This window comes from Tympanuchus pallidicinctus, unplaced genomic scaffold (genome assembly GCF_026119805.1).
Source record: "Tympanuchus pallidicinctus isolate F22 unplaced genomic scaffold, pur_lepc_1.0 scaffold12, whole genome shotgun sequence".
In the NCBI taxonomy this organism is placed as follows: domain Eukaryota; kingdom Metazoa; phylum Chordata; class Aves; order Galliformes; family Phasianidae; genus Tympanuchus; species Tympanuchus pallidicinctus.
In genome coordinates, this window is record NW_026294637.1 from 14,254,048 (window position 1) to 14,268,402 (window position 14,355).

A 14,355-nucleotide genomic window follows, 5' to 3' on the forward strand; every position below is an offset into this window, starting at 1 on the left:
AGAACACTTTCCAAGAATTCCAGCATATTAAATTCTGCTGTGACATTTGACTTACAGCATGCTAATTTTTTTTTTCTGCTTCAATGCAGTGTAATGACAGTAAGTTCCACTTTTGTAAATAGGTTCCCACACAAATTCTTCATATGACAGCATGTGTGGGAGTCCGCATAATCCAAAAGGAATGTTTCCTTCTTCGTGTCTCTGTACAAACCTGTCTCCATCGTGACAGAGATGTAAGCCAGGGTCATGTTCCCTGTGAAGACAGGTGCCTACTGACCTGAGCTATGAGATTGGCATTTCGTTATCTGTGTTAGCATTCACAAGAGCTGTCCTCCTAACAGATAAGCAGATAGCAAAAAGAAAAAACAAACCCAAAACTTTTTGTAATATTTGACAGTGAAGTGCAGTGGGTGCAGTAGCCTGGGCTGGCAAGCTCAGGATGCTGTGGTGGTGATGCAGCCTCAGGACTGGCAGAGCTGCTTCCACAGGGCTCCCAGCTGGCACACGGACATGGAAACCACACAGCTGCCCACATTGTGGTGCCTACATGCTGAACGTGCCCCAGCTGTGGGCCAGTTTGTGTACAGGCAAAACGTGCATCGCTGGACTAAGCTTCTTAGTGTATCCTTTGTGTACAGGGCCAGAAATCCTTCCCTTTTTAGGGACCTGTGCTCAGTTACTGAGCGCTTCCTTTATGTGGGCAAACAACTGTTGATATTTTGGCATTAGATTCCCAGCAGGGAGCTGTTGCAGACCCTCCGTGGTGGCAGTGCTGGCAGCAGCCAGGCTGGAAGCAGTTGGCATTCACAGGCCAGTGCATTCCCAGAAGATATCAAACCTTCTGATGTCTGGCTGCTAGTTCTGCACCAAGGCACTGTGGAGATGTGTCAGACCGTTAAAGGGAACATATTGCCAATTCGGATTGAAGCTGTAATTTGACTATCTCAGTGATGTCAGGCACCCGTGTTCATCTTTGGTGGTGCATCTGTTCTGGTTCTGGCTGCATGCACTCTGAAACTGTTTTGTTATGGTCTCTCAGAAAAATGTTTCCACAAGTTTCTTCTGAGAAGGAAGTACAGTATTGCTGTTATTAGGTTGTTTCGGGCTAAATACAGAGCTGCTGCTGAAAGGAATAGGGGTACTGCAAGTGGTGTCTTGGTCTGCCTGGGAACTTTAGCAGCTGAATGTCACTGCTGGGAGCCTGAAGAAGACAGTAAACTATGAGGCTTTGCAATGAAAACGGTTTAGAAGCACACAGAAAATAGATATCCATGTACTCCAAATACTTAGTTGTGGTACCAATGGAAATGTTCTTTTTATGGTTTATTTTATCTGGAGAGCTCTGAGTAGCACGTCAAATTCTTCAAGGGTCAGAGCTGGTGGGATCTTGTTCTTCACTCTGTATACTCTTAGCAGCAAAACCAGTTTTCCTTGTATCCTTCGATATTTTTCATCACACGTTTCTTGTTGCTAATGTTTTTTAAAAGGTTATTTTATCTTGCAATAATCACAGATGGCAAAAATACGTTGTGTATTTGTTTAGCCCAGTGGAAGAGAAAGGAGAATGGAAAACAAAGATGGAAGGGTCATTCTCAGCAATTAGATGCTTTTTTCTTCAGTAGTAGTTAGAACAAAGTAATTGCCAATAATACAAGTGAATTCAGATCAGTGGTAGCAGTAGGTCTTGACCACACCACAAGAAACCATCCATGTTCTGTGAGCATAGTCTTGGTAAATGTGTCTCATTTTAGATGATCATATTTAATGTCAGTTCTGACATTTTCGTGTACTAGCTAACACATCAGTATCTGTTCTACTTCCCTACCTTCTGGGGATGTGTATATGCTCTGTGTACAAATGTAACACAGGGACATGTTGGTGTTTCTTCTGCATTGTCTATTCAGCTTTGAACACTGCACAGCACCCTATAAGGTGCTGTGACATATCAATTACTTATAAATGACTTATGTGGTTCTGATATTACAGTAGGAGTCATGTGGAAAATGCCGTGGCCATCTGCAGAGTGGAAATCTGGAAACGCTGTAATACCATATGTGACATCCATTCATTCCACATGGCAGTGAAATCAGTCCGAAGGGCAGCAGTGTTTGACTTGAGCTGGGTACTTCTCCAAAGATGAGAGCTATTGAATGATGCAGACTGATGACACAAAGAGACTGTAATAATGGCTCCTGTGTAAGTCTGAAAGTGTTTCTACAGTACCAGAAGAGTGTGTTGTATGAGCTCTTTCATATGTAGAAATGTTAAAAATGTTAGTGTTATTCCTAGGAAAATGACAAGGTAGTGACTCACAGCTGGCAGTGGACAGGGCAGCAGCTGAATTTGTCCTCACACCACCACCTCTTCACACACAGCACACTGGCAGGAGGATGTGTAAGCCGTTCCTCCATGCTATCCTGTATTTTTCAGGTTCCAAGTGTACTTTTTATTGCCATGCCTTCTTATCAAAGTCATCCAGTTTGAGAAATATATTGCTCTACTGAGGAGTTAGAGCTGTTGCTGTGGCTGCTGATTCTGCTTTTTGATTAGCTCAGTAGGATCCCAGTTTCCTCTTGTCTTCCTGTTTGCTGCAGGGACATGGAGAATTTCAGAGGACTTGCGAGAGGCCAGGAGCGAATTTCCATGGCATGCTTGATGTAAGGAGGCCTGTGTTTTGCAACTCCCATCATAGGAAGTCCACTGAGGTCATGATGAAGTGTGCTTGTAGTGTTTTGCTGATTTTCATAGGGAGCTGCCATGACAGCGGGCATGGGCAGAGTTCAGGAAATGCAGAGAGGATTTGAAGCCATTTTTGCCCTCTCCTGGGCTGCACTTTCCATCAAAAATGAGGCACAGTATCTGCCCAAGGAAGTACAAGTAGATAAAAACTTAATTTAAGTTATTCAGGGTCACCTGTGGACTGAGATGGAAGGGCAGCTTTGAAGTTTTCAAATTCTGTTTCTGTGTCCAGTGAGCAAATTTCACTGATTCTTCCACCAAGCTGGTGTTGTACTCTTGTTATTATTGCAGTGCATGAACGACTGGCTGCTGTCTCCTGCCTTTATTTCCAACTGTGAACTCTTTTATAAGACAAGGAAAAATGAGCCAGGTAGCATCCTGATAGTTTTCTCCTTTCAGATAATGGCTGTGGTTACCACACCACCACAAATTGGGCAGAGGGATGTAGTAGCACAAGGGATGCCTTGCTCAGTGGTCACAGATACGGGACTGCCATGCAACTCCAAAACTCATCTCATTTCGGTGAAGATCTCACTGCATGAAAGGCATTGGCAGCTATGAAAAAGCTGGCACAACCCATTCCTCTGGCAAAGCATGGGACTCCTCAGTTAGAATAGAATCTGTTTTTATATTTTATTTTTATATTGAGGGCTTCCTGAAATATCTTTGTTTTGCACTGGGATTATTGCCAATAATATGTTTTTGTGACATTTTGTAAATGTACCTGCATCCTCAGATAACATTATTTTTATTGCTGCTCAAAGTAATTGACGAAAAGAAACAGAACGAAAGAAGTGTAAACTCTTAACAAAGCCAGTGCAGGAAGTTTCCTAGCAGAACAAAAGGAAAAGGACAGAAATGATGAAAGAAGAGCTAGATTTGAAATGCTGCACAAATTATTACCTTGCAACATTAATTCCAGCATGTGAGGTTGCCACAGTGGAGAAGAGAATTGTGACTGAAGTGCTAATCTTCAGATCAGGCGAAGAGTCATTTGCAGGCATCACGTAAAGGAAGGAAGTGATTCAGTAGGTTAAAGGCAGCCAGAGAGTTTGAGATTGCCAAAGCAGTACAAGTGAGATCCTATCTGGGGATCAAGAGAAATACTGAGAATGAAAAAGGTAGATTGAGCAGATGAGGATGTCCACGTTTAAAATCAAAGCTGCAAACCAAAGGATGTTGATGAAGTGTTAACAACATGTATTTCCAATTCTGTTTGAAGATAGATAAGAAAGCTGCAACTGTAGGAAAAAAGAAAAAAGAAAAAAAAGTTTACCGTAAAAAACAAGATTTAGATAACACATCCATCACAAGATCGTGAAGTGGTTTACAGAAGTGCTTTTATATTTCAATTTTACTTCATAGATGATCAAAGTGAGTAAATTAAGGGACTTGAGAGGTTACACAGAAAGCCAGCAGCACAGCCAAACTGGATTAAGAGCTGCATGCACCACATGCAACGGTCTAAATGTGAGGATGCTAGAAGATACTCTTCTGTAAGGTAGCTGGTCACCTCACAACTGATATTTCAGTACAACTAAATGGCAAAAATGCTGAACTTCTAAATGATTCTCTCTGTGTTACCTGAGTTTAGAACATCACAAAGCTGTTTCCAAGCACTGGAAACAGATGCCAAATGTTTGTCAAGACAGCTTGCAATTCCTCTTTGCATTTTGTCTGCATTTCACAGCATATTATAAGTGGCATGTCAGTAAAAAATAGATTCAATCTTGCCAGCAACAGAAAGCAAAGAGGGAAGCAGCGGTAGTTGGCTCCCAGCAATTTCTCTTGGGAACAAGTCTGAACTGAGGCAGCTTTAGGGCTCTTCAGTTAAATTAGAGTTTTCTTTCAGTTCTCTACATGACGGGGTTGTTCTTTTAAGGACACCACCATTTTAGAAGAATCAGAAAAAAGGAAATGTGTGGCTTAGCCAACCGGCATCTTATTGCACGATTGCACTGCCTATGTTGAAGTAGGTATCAGTACACAACCCATGATGAGAAAATCCCTCAGTGTCTAATGAAAGAAAGCAGAAACGCCATAAAACACTTGATAAAACTGTTTCTGGCTGATAAGTTTTTATCTTTGAGCACCAACATCTCGGGGAATGTGGCCAAGGGCCGTGGATATCATACAAGGACCAGAAGCTGTTTGTCACAGCCATCCTCATTAATGGCATCGCAAGTCAGCTGGAGCATTGCTTTGCTTGTCAATCTATACTGCCTGCTCCCTCACTGCACTAAGTGGGGCTGAGTCTTACAGATTGTTTACACTGGTTTTAGTTGTTGGAGGCTTTTTCCAGAAAGCCTGTCTGTGATAATATTTTGTTGTAATTTATCTGCCACTTTGCTAGGGTAGTGGATTCAGTTTGGGCTGTGAATTCAGTTTATATAGATGTGGATACATTCCAGTCCCCAAAGCAAACATTTCTCATTTTCCAGCCCCTCATTTTAGTGTCACCTTTTTCTTCACCCTCCCATATCACGTAGTCTTTATACTCTGAAATGTATGGCAGCTTCTTTTTATGGCTTAGCAGAGCTTCCTCCTGGCTTGTCAGAGCTGGAGGGTGCTGCTGGCTCTCCTGGGTGAACCGGGTGAGAGGTTGAGCAGGCAGTCGGAAGTTACTGTTTGGCATCATGATTTGCCTGCCAGTAGAGCTGCATCCCACATCCTTCTTTTACAATTTCAGATGTATGAGGAGAACAGCAGATCTCTGAGAAGGATGTTGTGAAAGGCTCCATTGCAGACTGACCACTGCAAAGGGAATCTCAAGCGGTTTAGTCATATGATCAGCATTCAATGGGGGCTCACTGATCACATGTGGATTGTTTTGCTCGCATGTCAGAGCCCACCAGGAGCTCTAAGTGTGGACAGGCTTTGAAAGAAACCAAAAAGCACACAAGTGTTTGTGCAAACAGAGAGTCTTTTTGTTCTGTAAGTAGCAAAACAGTTGTCTCCTTGGATGCCTGGTCATGAGGATGGCAGTACTTTCACTGTTTTGCTCAAAGCTGTAAGCAACCTTCAGTGATGTGGATAGTCTGAAAATATGCCAGACTTATGTAGTGGCCCTTAAGGAAAATTACTCACTGCAGCCATTTATACCAGCTTGTATTTGCAAGGAAAATTAAAAAAAAAAAAAAAGAAAAAAAGGAAAGAAAAAGATTTTTATCTCCAGCAATACAGATTATAAATCCATAAAAGCAAAACTACTTGAAGTTCTAAGGTTGGATATTGCACGGTGCTTAAAGGAAATAGAATGCTGTCAACAATTTCTACAAAACTCCTAAGTTTGGAAGCAAAAACAAACAAACAAACAAAATCTTATTTGTTCATTTTCTAGCTTCTCCCTTTTGGTTCCTGACTCTAGTAGTTATTTTACTAAGTTTTGCATGTCAGTTATTTTGCTTTTCTGCTAATTGGCTTTTAAAGGGAGAAGAAATTCTCACATAGGTGTATGCAAGCTGACCTGCTTTTTAGAACTCATACAATATCTCTTGGAGAAAGGAATAGGGAAAAACCTCTAAAAGCACACTGCCAAATGGCAGTAATGTCTCCTGTCAGATAGTAGAAGGGGAGGAGAGGCATAATAAAGCTCACTGTGATTATATAAGAAGCTGGAAAAAGTGACCTCCACTGGAGGTGGAAAATACTTCAGAAAGGTTGAAAATGTGTAGAACCTAAAATTCGGAGAATCACAGAACTATTTGAGTTGGAAGTGAGCTTTAAAGGTCGTCAAACCCAACTCCCCTGCAGTGAACAGGGACACCTACAGATCCATCAGGTGCTCAGAACCCTGTCCAGCCTGACCTTGAATGTCTCTAAGGACAGGGCATCCCCCACCTCCCTGGGCAACCTGTGCCAGTGCCTCACTACTCTTATGATAAAAAACCCTTTTTCTTATATCTAATCGAAGTCTATGCTCTTTACATTTGAAACCATTTCCCATTGTACTGTCACACCAGACCCTGCTAAAGAGTCTGTCCCCTTCCTTCTTATAGCCCCCCTTTAGATACTGAAAGGCCGCTCTCAGACCCCCCCCGAGCCTTCTGTTCTGCAGGCTGAACAACCCCAGCTCTCAGCCTGTCCTCACAGGGGACGTGTTCCATCCCTTGTTCCATGAGTTTTGTGGCCCTCCTTTGGACACGCTCCAACAGGTCCACATCTGTGCTGTGCCGAGGACTCCCCATGTGGATGCAATACTCCAGGTGAGGCCTCACTGCTCAGGGCAGAGGGGCAGGATCACCTCCCTCATTCTGCTGGTCACGCTTCTTTTGATGCAGCCCGGGATACGATTGGCTTCTTGGGCTGCAAGGGCACATTACTGCTTACATCTAGCTTGCCATCCACCAGTACTCCAGGTCCTTTTCAGCAGTGCTGTGCTCCATCCTTACATTGCTCTGCTTGTACTGATAAGTGGGGGTTGCTGTGACCCAGGTGCAAGACCACACACTTGGCTTTGTTGAACCTCGTGAGGTTCTCCTTGGCCCACTGCTTGAGCCTGTCTAGATTGTTCTGTTCTATTATTCTGTCGCAAAAACAGGCTGATACAGCGGTGAAAACCAGAGGAGATGCTGATTTCTCTAGGAAGAAAGAGTAGACTTAGGATCATGGCATAATTCAGGTCAGAAGGGACAGGAGAGCCCCAGCCTCCTGCTCAAAGTTGGCTCACCGATGAGTGCAGAGCAGGTTGATCAGGGCTTCAGGCACTCTGGTCTTGCAACCCTCCAAGGATAGGAATTACACAACTGTAATGCTGAAGGAGAAACTGTGGTGATAATATGAAGAACTTAAAAATCAGTTTGTCCTTTGCAATACAGTAAAGCTTTCAAGAAGGCCCAGCTGTCTGTTCTGGATGTGGCAAACCACAGTGCTGTGGAGCAGAGCGGCCAGAAGTGCTCCCTGGCCCACAGCTGTAGGGAGCTACAGTGAGAATAGTGTAACAGTGTGGTGACTGTAGTGAAAAAGGGTGTTTTGTAGCTGAGAATTTGCTCTATCAAATGGTGTTATTGTGCTTTTTGTATCTGTTGCAGTTTCCATGGAAATAAATAGGAGGCGTTATTTTCAGAGCAATTTATGTCACTTCATTTTGTCTTTGTTAACAGCAGTTCTACAGCAGTATTGTATATTTATGTGCCAGCAGTTAATTTCTAAAGCATTTAATTCTTGTTAAAGCTATTAATTCGGCCATATAGTACCCTGTTGTTGTTTTACTGATGCTGGGAGATGTCCAGTGATTAACCCAAGGTGGGAGAGCATGCCTGTGATTCCTGGAGGATAAGAGCCAGTCTCTGTGCTGCGTGTCTCAGCAGCCACCAAGGAGCAGGTGGTAATACTAACCTCATGGAATTCTTTGTGAACAAGGAGTGTGTCCTCCTAAAAAGACACCAGAAAATGCTTGAAAATGGGATTCTGAAAAGCAGTATGCCTTATGCAATGCATTTTACACTTTTTTTTCTTCAGACACATAATATAACAAAGCAGAAGAGCCTAGTGAATGTTCTCCATATTCTGAAACACATGAACTAGGAAGGAAAAGTGAAAAATACCAGTTTTGTTGCAGAACTGAAGGGATGTGAGACAAGTGCAGTCCAGAATGTAACATCTGTATCCCGCTGCTGCTAAAACATGGGTGTAGTCATAGTTGTTTGTCCTTTCATTGCAAAGTGGAGCTTAATAAACATCCCTGACAATAGGAGCAGGTATGGCTTAATTACAGCTGTTACCACAGACAGGACTGTACCAGTTACGTTTGCATTGCGTTTATACTTAGAGAAACAGGTTTGTTCAGAAGAAAATTATCTGTCTGTGTATCTGTACTTACATCAAAGTATGTCTGTTAAATACTTCTTCCACACAGCAGAGAATGAGAAAGGAAAGATGCTATCATAGACTACATCCAAAGCTTGTTTAAAATGTTGTAGTTAATGTTAAAAATAGAGATCTCGGTCAATAATTGAAGCATCTTATTATTGTTTCCACGATCAGTACTGACTTCAGAGAGAAGAGGGGCAGGGGACAGTTTGCACAATAGCTTTTGGATTGCTTATGAAGGTTACTACAATATTTGTCTTGCTCATTCCATGCTCTGCTATGCAGGCAGAAACAGATTTCTGTGTTTTGAAGAGCTGCTCAAGCATAATTAGAGGCTCAAAATGAGTTGAAATCTCAGCTGGCGGTCTAGCAATTTGTTTTCATGCTGCAAGTCATTCAAAATTTATATGTGCATAACTTTTTGATGGGGTAAGGGGATATCCTCAGTCCAAGCACTCTGTTACACCCCTATTTTTAATCAAGATATAATGCACACAGTGTCCAGTTGTGCATTGTCTTCTGCCCCTCAATGCGGCTGAATCTTCATAGTTTCTGCACTTCGTCTCTCTGAGGCAAGGACTGCAATACAACCATAATAATGTTATATAATGGCGTGTTTGTTTCAGCTGTAAAACACTGCAGCAGCGGGGTCATTGCTAAAAATACGAGACAAGCAGAGCACCGGGCCCTGCTGGAGCCCTGAGAAGTGACCATGGTTGGGAGCTGGGGCCAGGCTGTGGCAATGCAGGGCCGGAGCAGTGCCTGGGGAGGGTGCCACAGAGAGAGCATCTCTGCATCTTGCAGCTAGCGTGGTCGGGAGGGCTGTGGTGGGGTTCTCTAATAGGAGTGGAAGCTGCCTTGTCCGCAGCCAGTGGGGGGCTGTGGCTGGGCACTGTGAGTGCCTGTCCCTCAGCTGCCCGCTCCTGTGCAGCCAGCACGTTTGGCAGGGGGCACAGCCTGCTGCTGGCTGCTGCACTGTGCAAATGCAGACCTTGCTCCTAAGCAGCTCCACGTGCTTTATTTTAGAGTATCTCTGCCTCCTTATGTTCAAAGAACCTTTTGGTGATGGAGTGTGTACGTTGGCTGAATTAATGTCGTTTGCAGGTACAAGAAACAACTCTTGAAAAATGGGGATGCTGATGCTGTAGAATACTGCCTTTCACCCTGTCTAACTAGTAATATGTTATGGTAAAGCAGAGCATGCCCAGGTGCTCCTTACTTTGAGACTCATCGTTTCTCCTTCACTGGCCAGCATGCAGGGCTATGTCAGTAGTGCACTGACCATCTCCATCTGTTGACAGATTTGGGGTGAAGAGTTGCAGGAGGGTGGTGTATGCTTTGTATTTGTCTTTTCAGTCCAGGCAGGAGTTCAGAAAAAAAGAAAAAAAAAGAAATTAAAAATCTAGGACTCTATCTGAAACAGTGCATATAACACTGAGACTTCCAGAGACTTCAGCCAACTTAGCTGTGAGATCAGTGGAATTCTGTTTGCAGTAAGAAGGAAATATGATTTAGATATATTTTGATGATACAGTCTAATCTGATCCCTTAGAAACAGAACATCTTTTTTTTATTAAATACGATACATAATGAAGTTTTTGCTTGGAGGGTTAGTTCAGATAGTAACATTCACGTGTTCAGCATCCACCCCTAGTCACAACATGAAATCCCATTTGGGTAAGATCTCATTAAGTTGTGCTGCAACACGTCGAGTGTGAGCGCAGTGACACATTCTGAGGCCACGTCCATCTCGCGGCTCTCCTGCCTCTCTGGCAGGTTATTCAAGATGGGGCTGGTGCTGCCCCAGGGAGGCATGGCTGCACACACCCTTGTCTCTGGGCCTTTTGTGACCAGGTGTGGGTAAAGCTGGCCCTGCATATATACGAGCAGAAATTTTGTACAGCTCTGAATTTTCTGTGGTTTTTAATATACTGAGGGCTACTACATTAACCCAAGCAAACATAACAAGCACTAGATATGATTAGTAATCCTCATCGAATATGTTTATGTAGGTAATTTCACTGATTTTCCCACGTGAAGCAGACGTTCAGTGATGACCCCTCAGGATCACAGCTGTAGGCGAGCTGTGGTGATGCAGGTGCAGTGCTGACTGGGGTGCAGCAGAGGGGCATCACATGAGCTGTAGCAGCTCCCTGTTCCCTGGCCTCCTTCTGCCCTCCTCCATGAAGATCCCAGCCAACCCTGGCTGCTGCTTCCAGACTATGGAGCCTGTAAAGAGAAGCCACTAATTATCTTCATACTCATTTTGTCAGCATCATTAAGGCCCATGAGGGTGCTGACACAGGTAAAATGTTTCAGAATACTTTCTGTGGTTACTTGGGATCTAGGTTTGCTCTGGTGTTTGCATGCTTTTTGTGTGTATTGTAAAGGAAAAAGGGAGGTGCCTGTTCATCCAAATAAAGTATTGCTATCCTGATACATGCCCTTAGAAGAAACATTTGTCCAGTAGTGCATGTCTGGTGTTCTGAGAAATGTCATCATGGTGTATCATTGGATAGTAGGATGAGAAGTAGTGATCTACAGTTGCCATTAAGGGGACATGCAGGTTGGATATTAGGAAAAAATTCTTCTCAGAAGGAGGGGTGAAGCGCTGGAATGGGCTGCTCGGGTAGGTGGTGAAGTCACTGTCCCTGGAGGCATTCAGGACAAGGGTGAATATAGCACGGAAGGACATGGTTAATGAGCATGGTGGGAATGGCTTGGCAGTTGGACTAATTATCTTAGTTGTCTTATCCAACCTAAGTGATTCTGTGATTCGATAATAAGTAGTCATAGGGCTTGCTTCAGCCTCCAGGTTTATAACTGGGCCTTCATGAGGAAATGTTTGAAGGGCAGCCCTTTCTAATGAGGAGCTTTAGAAAAGCATGGGAAAAAAAAGGTCTGAATATAGTATCTGCAGAAGAACTTTGTCAAAATGCGTTACATTCCTCGTAAGAAACCATATAGATCACAACAGTATCAAGCATCTTGCTGTCAGTTACAATCTCAGCTCCGAGAGGTACCAGAGTTGTGTGACTCACAAAGATTCTGACACTTGGCAAAACTGACTTCTCCCCATTTCAAAAAGGCTTTCAGAAGGACTTAGGAGTTAGAGAATGACATTTACAGGCAGAGGCTGTATCTTTATAACTGTAAAGCAGCACTGAAAGCAACAAGCAAGCTTGCAGGTGCATGTGGAAGGTGAAGGGGTTGAGGGTCTGCCAACAGCTGCAGCTTGGACTTTGCAGGGAAGCTTTCTTTATTGCTTGTCCTAGCTTTACCTGCTCTGGAAACAAGAAGCATTTTGTTCCCCAGGCTCTTGCTTTAGCACCTTTCACAAGGATTAAAATCTCACACGTTTAAAAAAAGATATGGCAGTTACAGGTTTTCAGCTTGCACACCGGATGGAACTGACAGATGTGTAAAGAAAAGGTTTAGCTAATGAAATGGATATAATGGTGAAGCCTCTGCTGCCTAACAACCTAGAAATGCTAGAGGTGAGAAATGCTCATCCACATGTGGTAGGTAGAACGGGGAGTTTGAACAGTTAGCTGCACACTAGAAGGGTTTTGCTTGGATTCTTGCTGGGCTCTGTGTGTGTGTTTAGCCAGATTAAAGCGTCATGCTGACTGGAGCCTCTTGGCATCGCCATGATGTAGGCATGCAGTCTTAAACAGGAAGGTTTCTCTGTTAATGCAGCAGAACCTGGAACATTTCTGTCTGCTGATTTCTCAGGTTTAAAGTTGGAGATTGGGATGTACCCTTGTAACATATGCTTGCCTTCTGAGGTGTGAATGTGTTCTCAGTAAGCAACTACACAACCAGCTTTAACCTGCTGAGGTCAGAATTGAGCCCCTGCCTGCAGGCAGATGCCACCTGTGAGGTTCTCTGAAGTGTTCCTGGTCTGGGAAATGTAAATCCATTTACAGACCTGTGTGCAGAGTAAATGTCTGAGAGCTGGACTGAATCTGAGTTATGCTGAGAGAATTTCTGCTGAGAGAAATGAGTGAAATTTGGACCCTGGGACGCTATAAGCAATGTGATGACGGTAGAGGAAATCTTATAGAAAGTCTTGCTTACTTAGTAGCTCGTATCCCTTTGAACCTCATGTTTACCACATTAAACATATCCAGTATTGCTCTGTGATCAAAAATCAAGTTTTCAAATCTTAGATTGAGATAGTATTTAGTTATTTATAGGGAAAAAAAACAACTTATTGAAAATGTATTAGAGATTGCTGCTAATGGGAAAGTGTGAAAAGCACGCTTTCTGTTGCCTTTTGAGTGAATTGGTAACAACTGGCTTCACTGAATCTGTACGCAGCCAACACTATGGGAATCTTCAAATTGAGGAAGTATGCATCTCAGGATTTCTTGCACATGCATGATGGAAATGCATGCATGTCTTACAGGACCTTCTGAAACATGTAATGCAAATTTCATAGGAGTGAAGTGTGCAGTCATTGCTCATGTGAAGTGCAGGTTTCCTCGCTTTTGTAAGGCAGAGAGTTCCTTTTGTCCTTCAGTTTGGAAATCTGCAAGTGAAGAGATCTATGTGCTTCAAGCACAGGTCAACGATAGGCAATTGTAGGTATATAATCATGTTACCTTTACCAGCTTAAAAAGTTCCCGTCTTTGTCCATCTACTCTTGCCTCTGTTCTACAAGAATAATTTTCTAAGAAGTATTGTTTTACTAACCTGCATACACAGTTAGCCTGATGTAGCTATGAAGGTGGTGGGAAGAGGTTCAGGGGCAGAGATGAGTGGTCGAATAACAGCAGAAGAAAGTGGGGCTTCTGCCACGTCAGTGTGTGTTGCCTGATGATTTCTGTGCTGTGACACACCAAAGCCCAGCAGGCAACCTGTGACGTTTTTTTCTTTCCTGACAACAGATCAGGAAATAATGCAATATCCTCCCATACTAAGCACTTTCTATTATCCTCTCTAGTATATTGCCACTTGAAACTATTACATAAAGTAAAATGTTTAAACTTTTTAGAATCTTGTTGTGAGTTTTATTTGTGTAATTAGACAGATTAATATTAACCACAGTCAAACAGTTGCGGATGAAGTGTTCCACCAGTGTGTACTGCAAAACCACATGTTGTCCCTGGGAGCTGGGCTGTCCTGCCAGTCACGGACAGCCAAAACCATTGTGTGTAATATCACAGATAGCCAGATGTCTCCCTGGCTGCTGCACGTGGAAAGTGGCTGAAGAGCACTCTTAACTCTTAAGATGAGAAGTATATTACGCTCAGTAAATGTATCTTAAATTAGACTGTTTCTGGTGGAGGGTGAATTTGGAGGGTGAATTATTGGAACACTGAGCTTTTTATAGCAGAATACTATGCTTTTCAGTGATACTGGCTTTGAATGGGAGCCCCCAGAAAACCATCATGGACCAGTTGTGACAACACTGTGCTGTACAGCCATCCCACAGTGTGCAGTAAGAGCTGTACAGGGCACAAAAGGGACAACCTGAGTTTCTTCTACTGCCAGAAACAGCAGTCTTTTAGAACTGGTTTTCTTTTAGATGCCTTAAGATCAGAAAGTAGAAATAAAAACAATGTGGAAAAGGTTCATAACCTTGTGGGCATGACCATCAGAAGCTTACTCACCTTACTTACCTCCCCTAAACCTTACGAAAGTCACTCTTACAGAGCAGGTGCTACTAGGACAGAGCTGCCAGATGAGGTAAAGATTATGCTGGCATTACTGGCTCTAATCTGCCATTCCTGCTTTTGAGTACACTGTCAGTTCCTTGACTTGGTGGAAGCATGTGTTTTTTAAGATTGTAGATGGAGC

General features: G+C 43.2%; 1 protein-coding gene across 6 annotated transcripts in view; it reads left to right on the forward strand.

Moving 5' to 3' along the window:
• TJP1 (tight junction protein 1) overlaps positions 1-14,355 on the forward strand; it is a 159,085-nt gene that overhangs the window by 67,778 nt on the left and 76,952 nt on the right. The window contains exon 1 of one of the 6 annotated variants that reach the window (XM_052672283.1): positions 10,823-10,855. The exons of the other annotated variants lie outside the window; for them this stretch is intronic. Within the exon in view, the coding sequence (XP_052528243.1) occupies positions 10,838-10,855 (18 nt within the window). The 5' untranslated portion in view covers positions 10,823-10,837. Of the gene's footprint in view, positions 1-10,822; positions 10,856-14,355 lie in introns of those variants that run through there. 6 annotated transcript variants of the gene reach the window in all.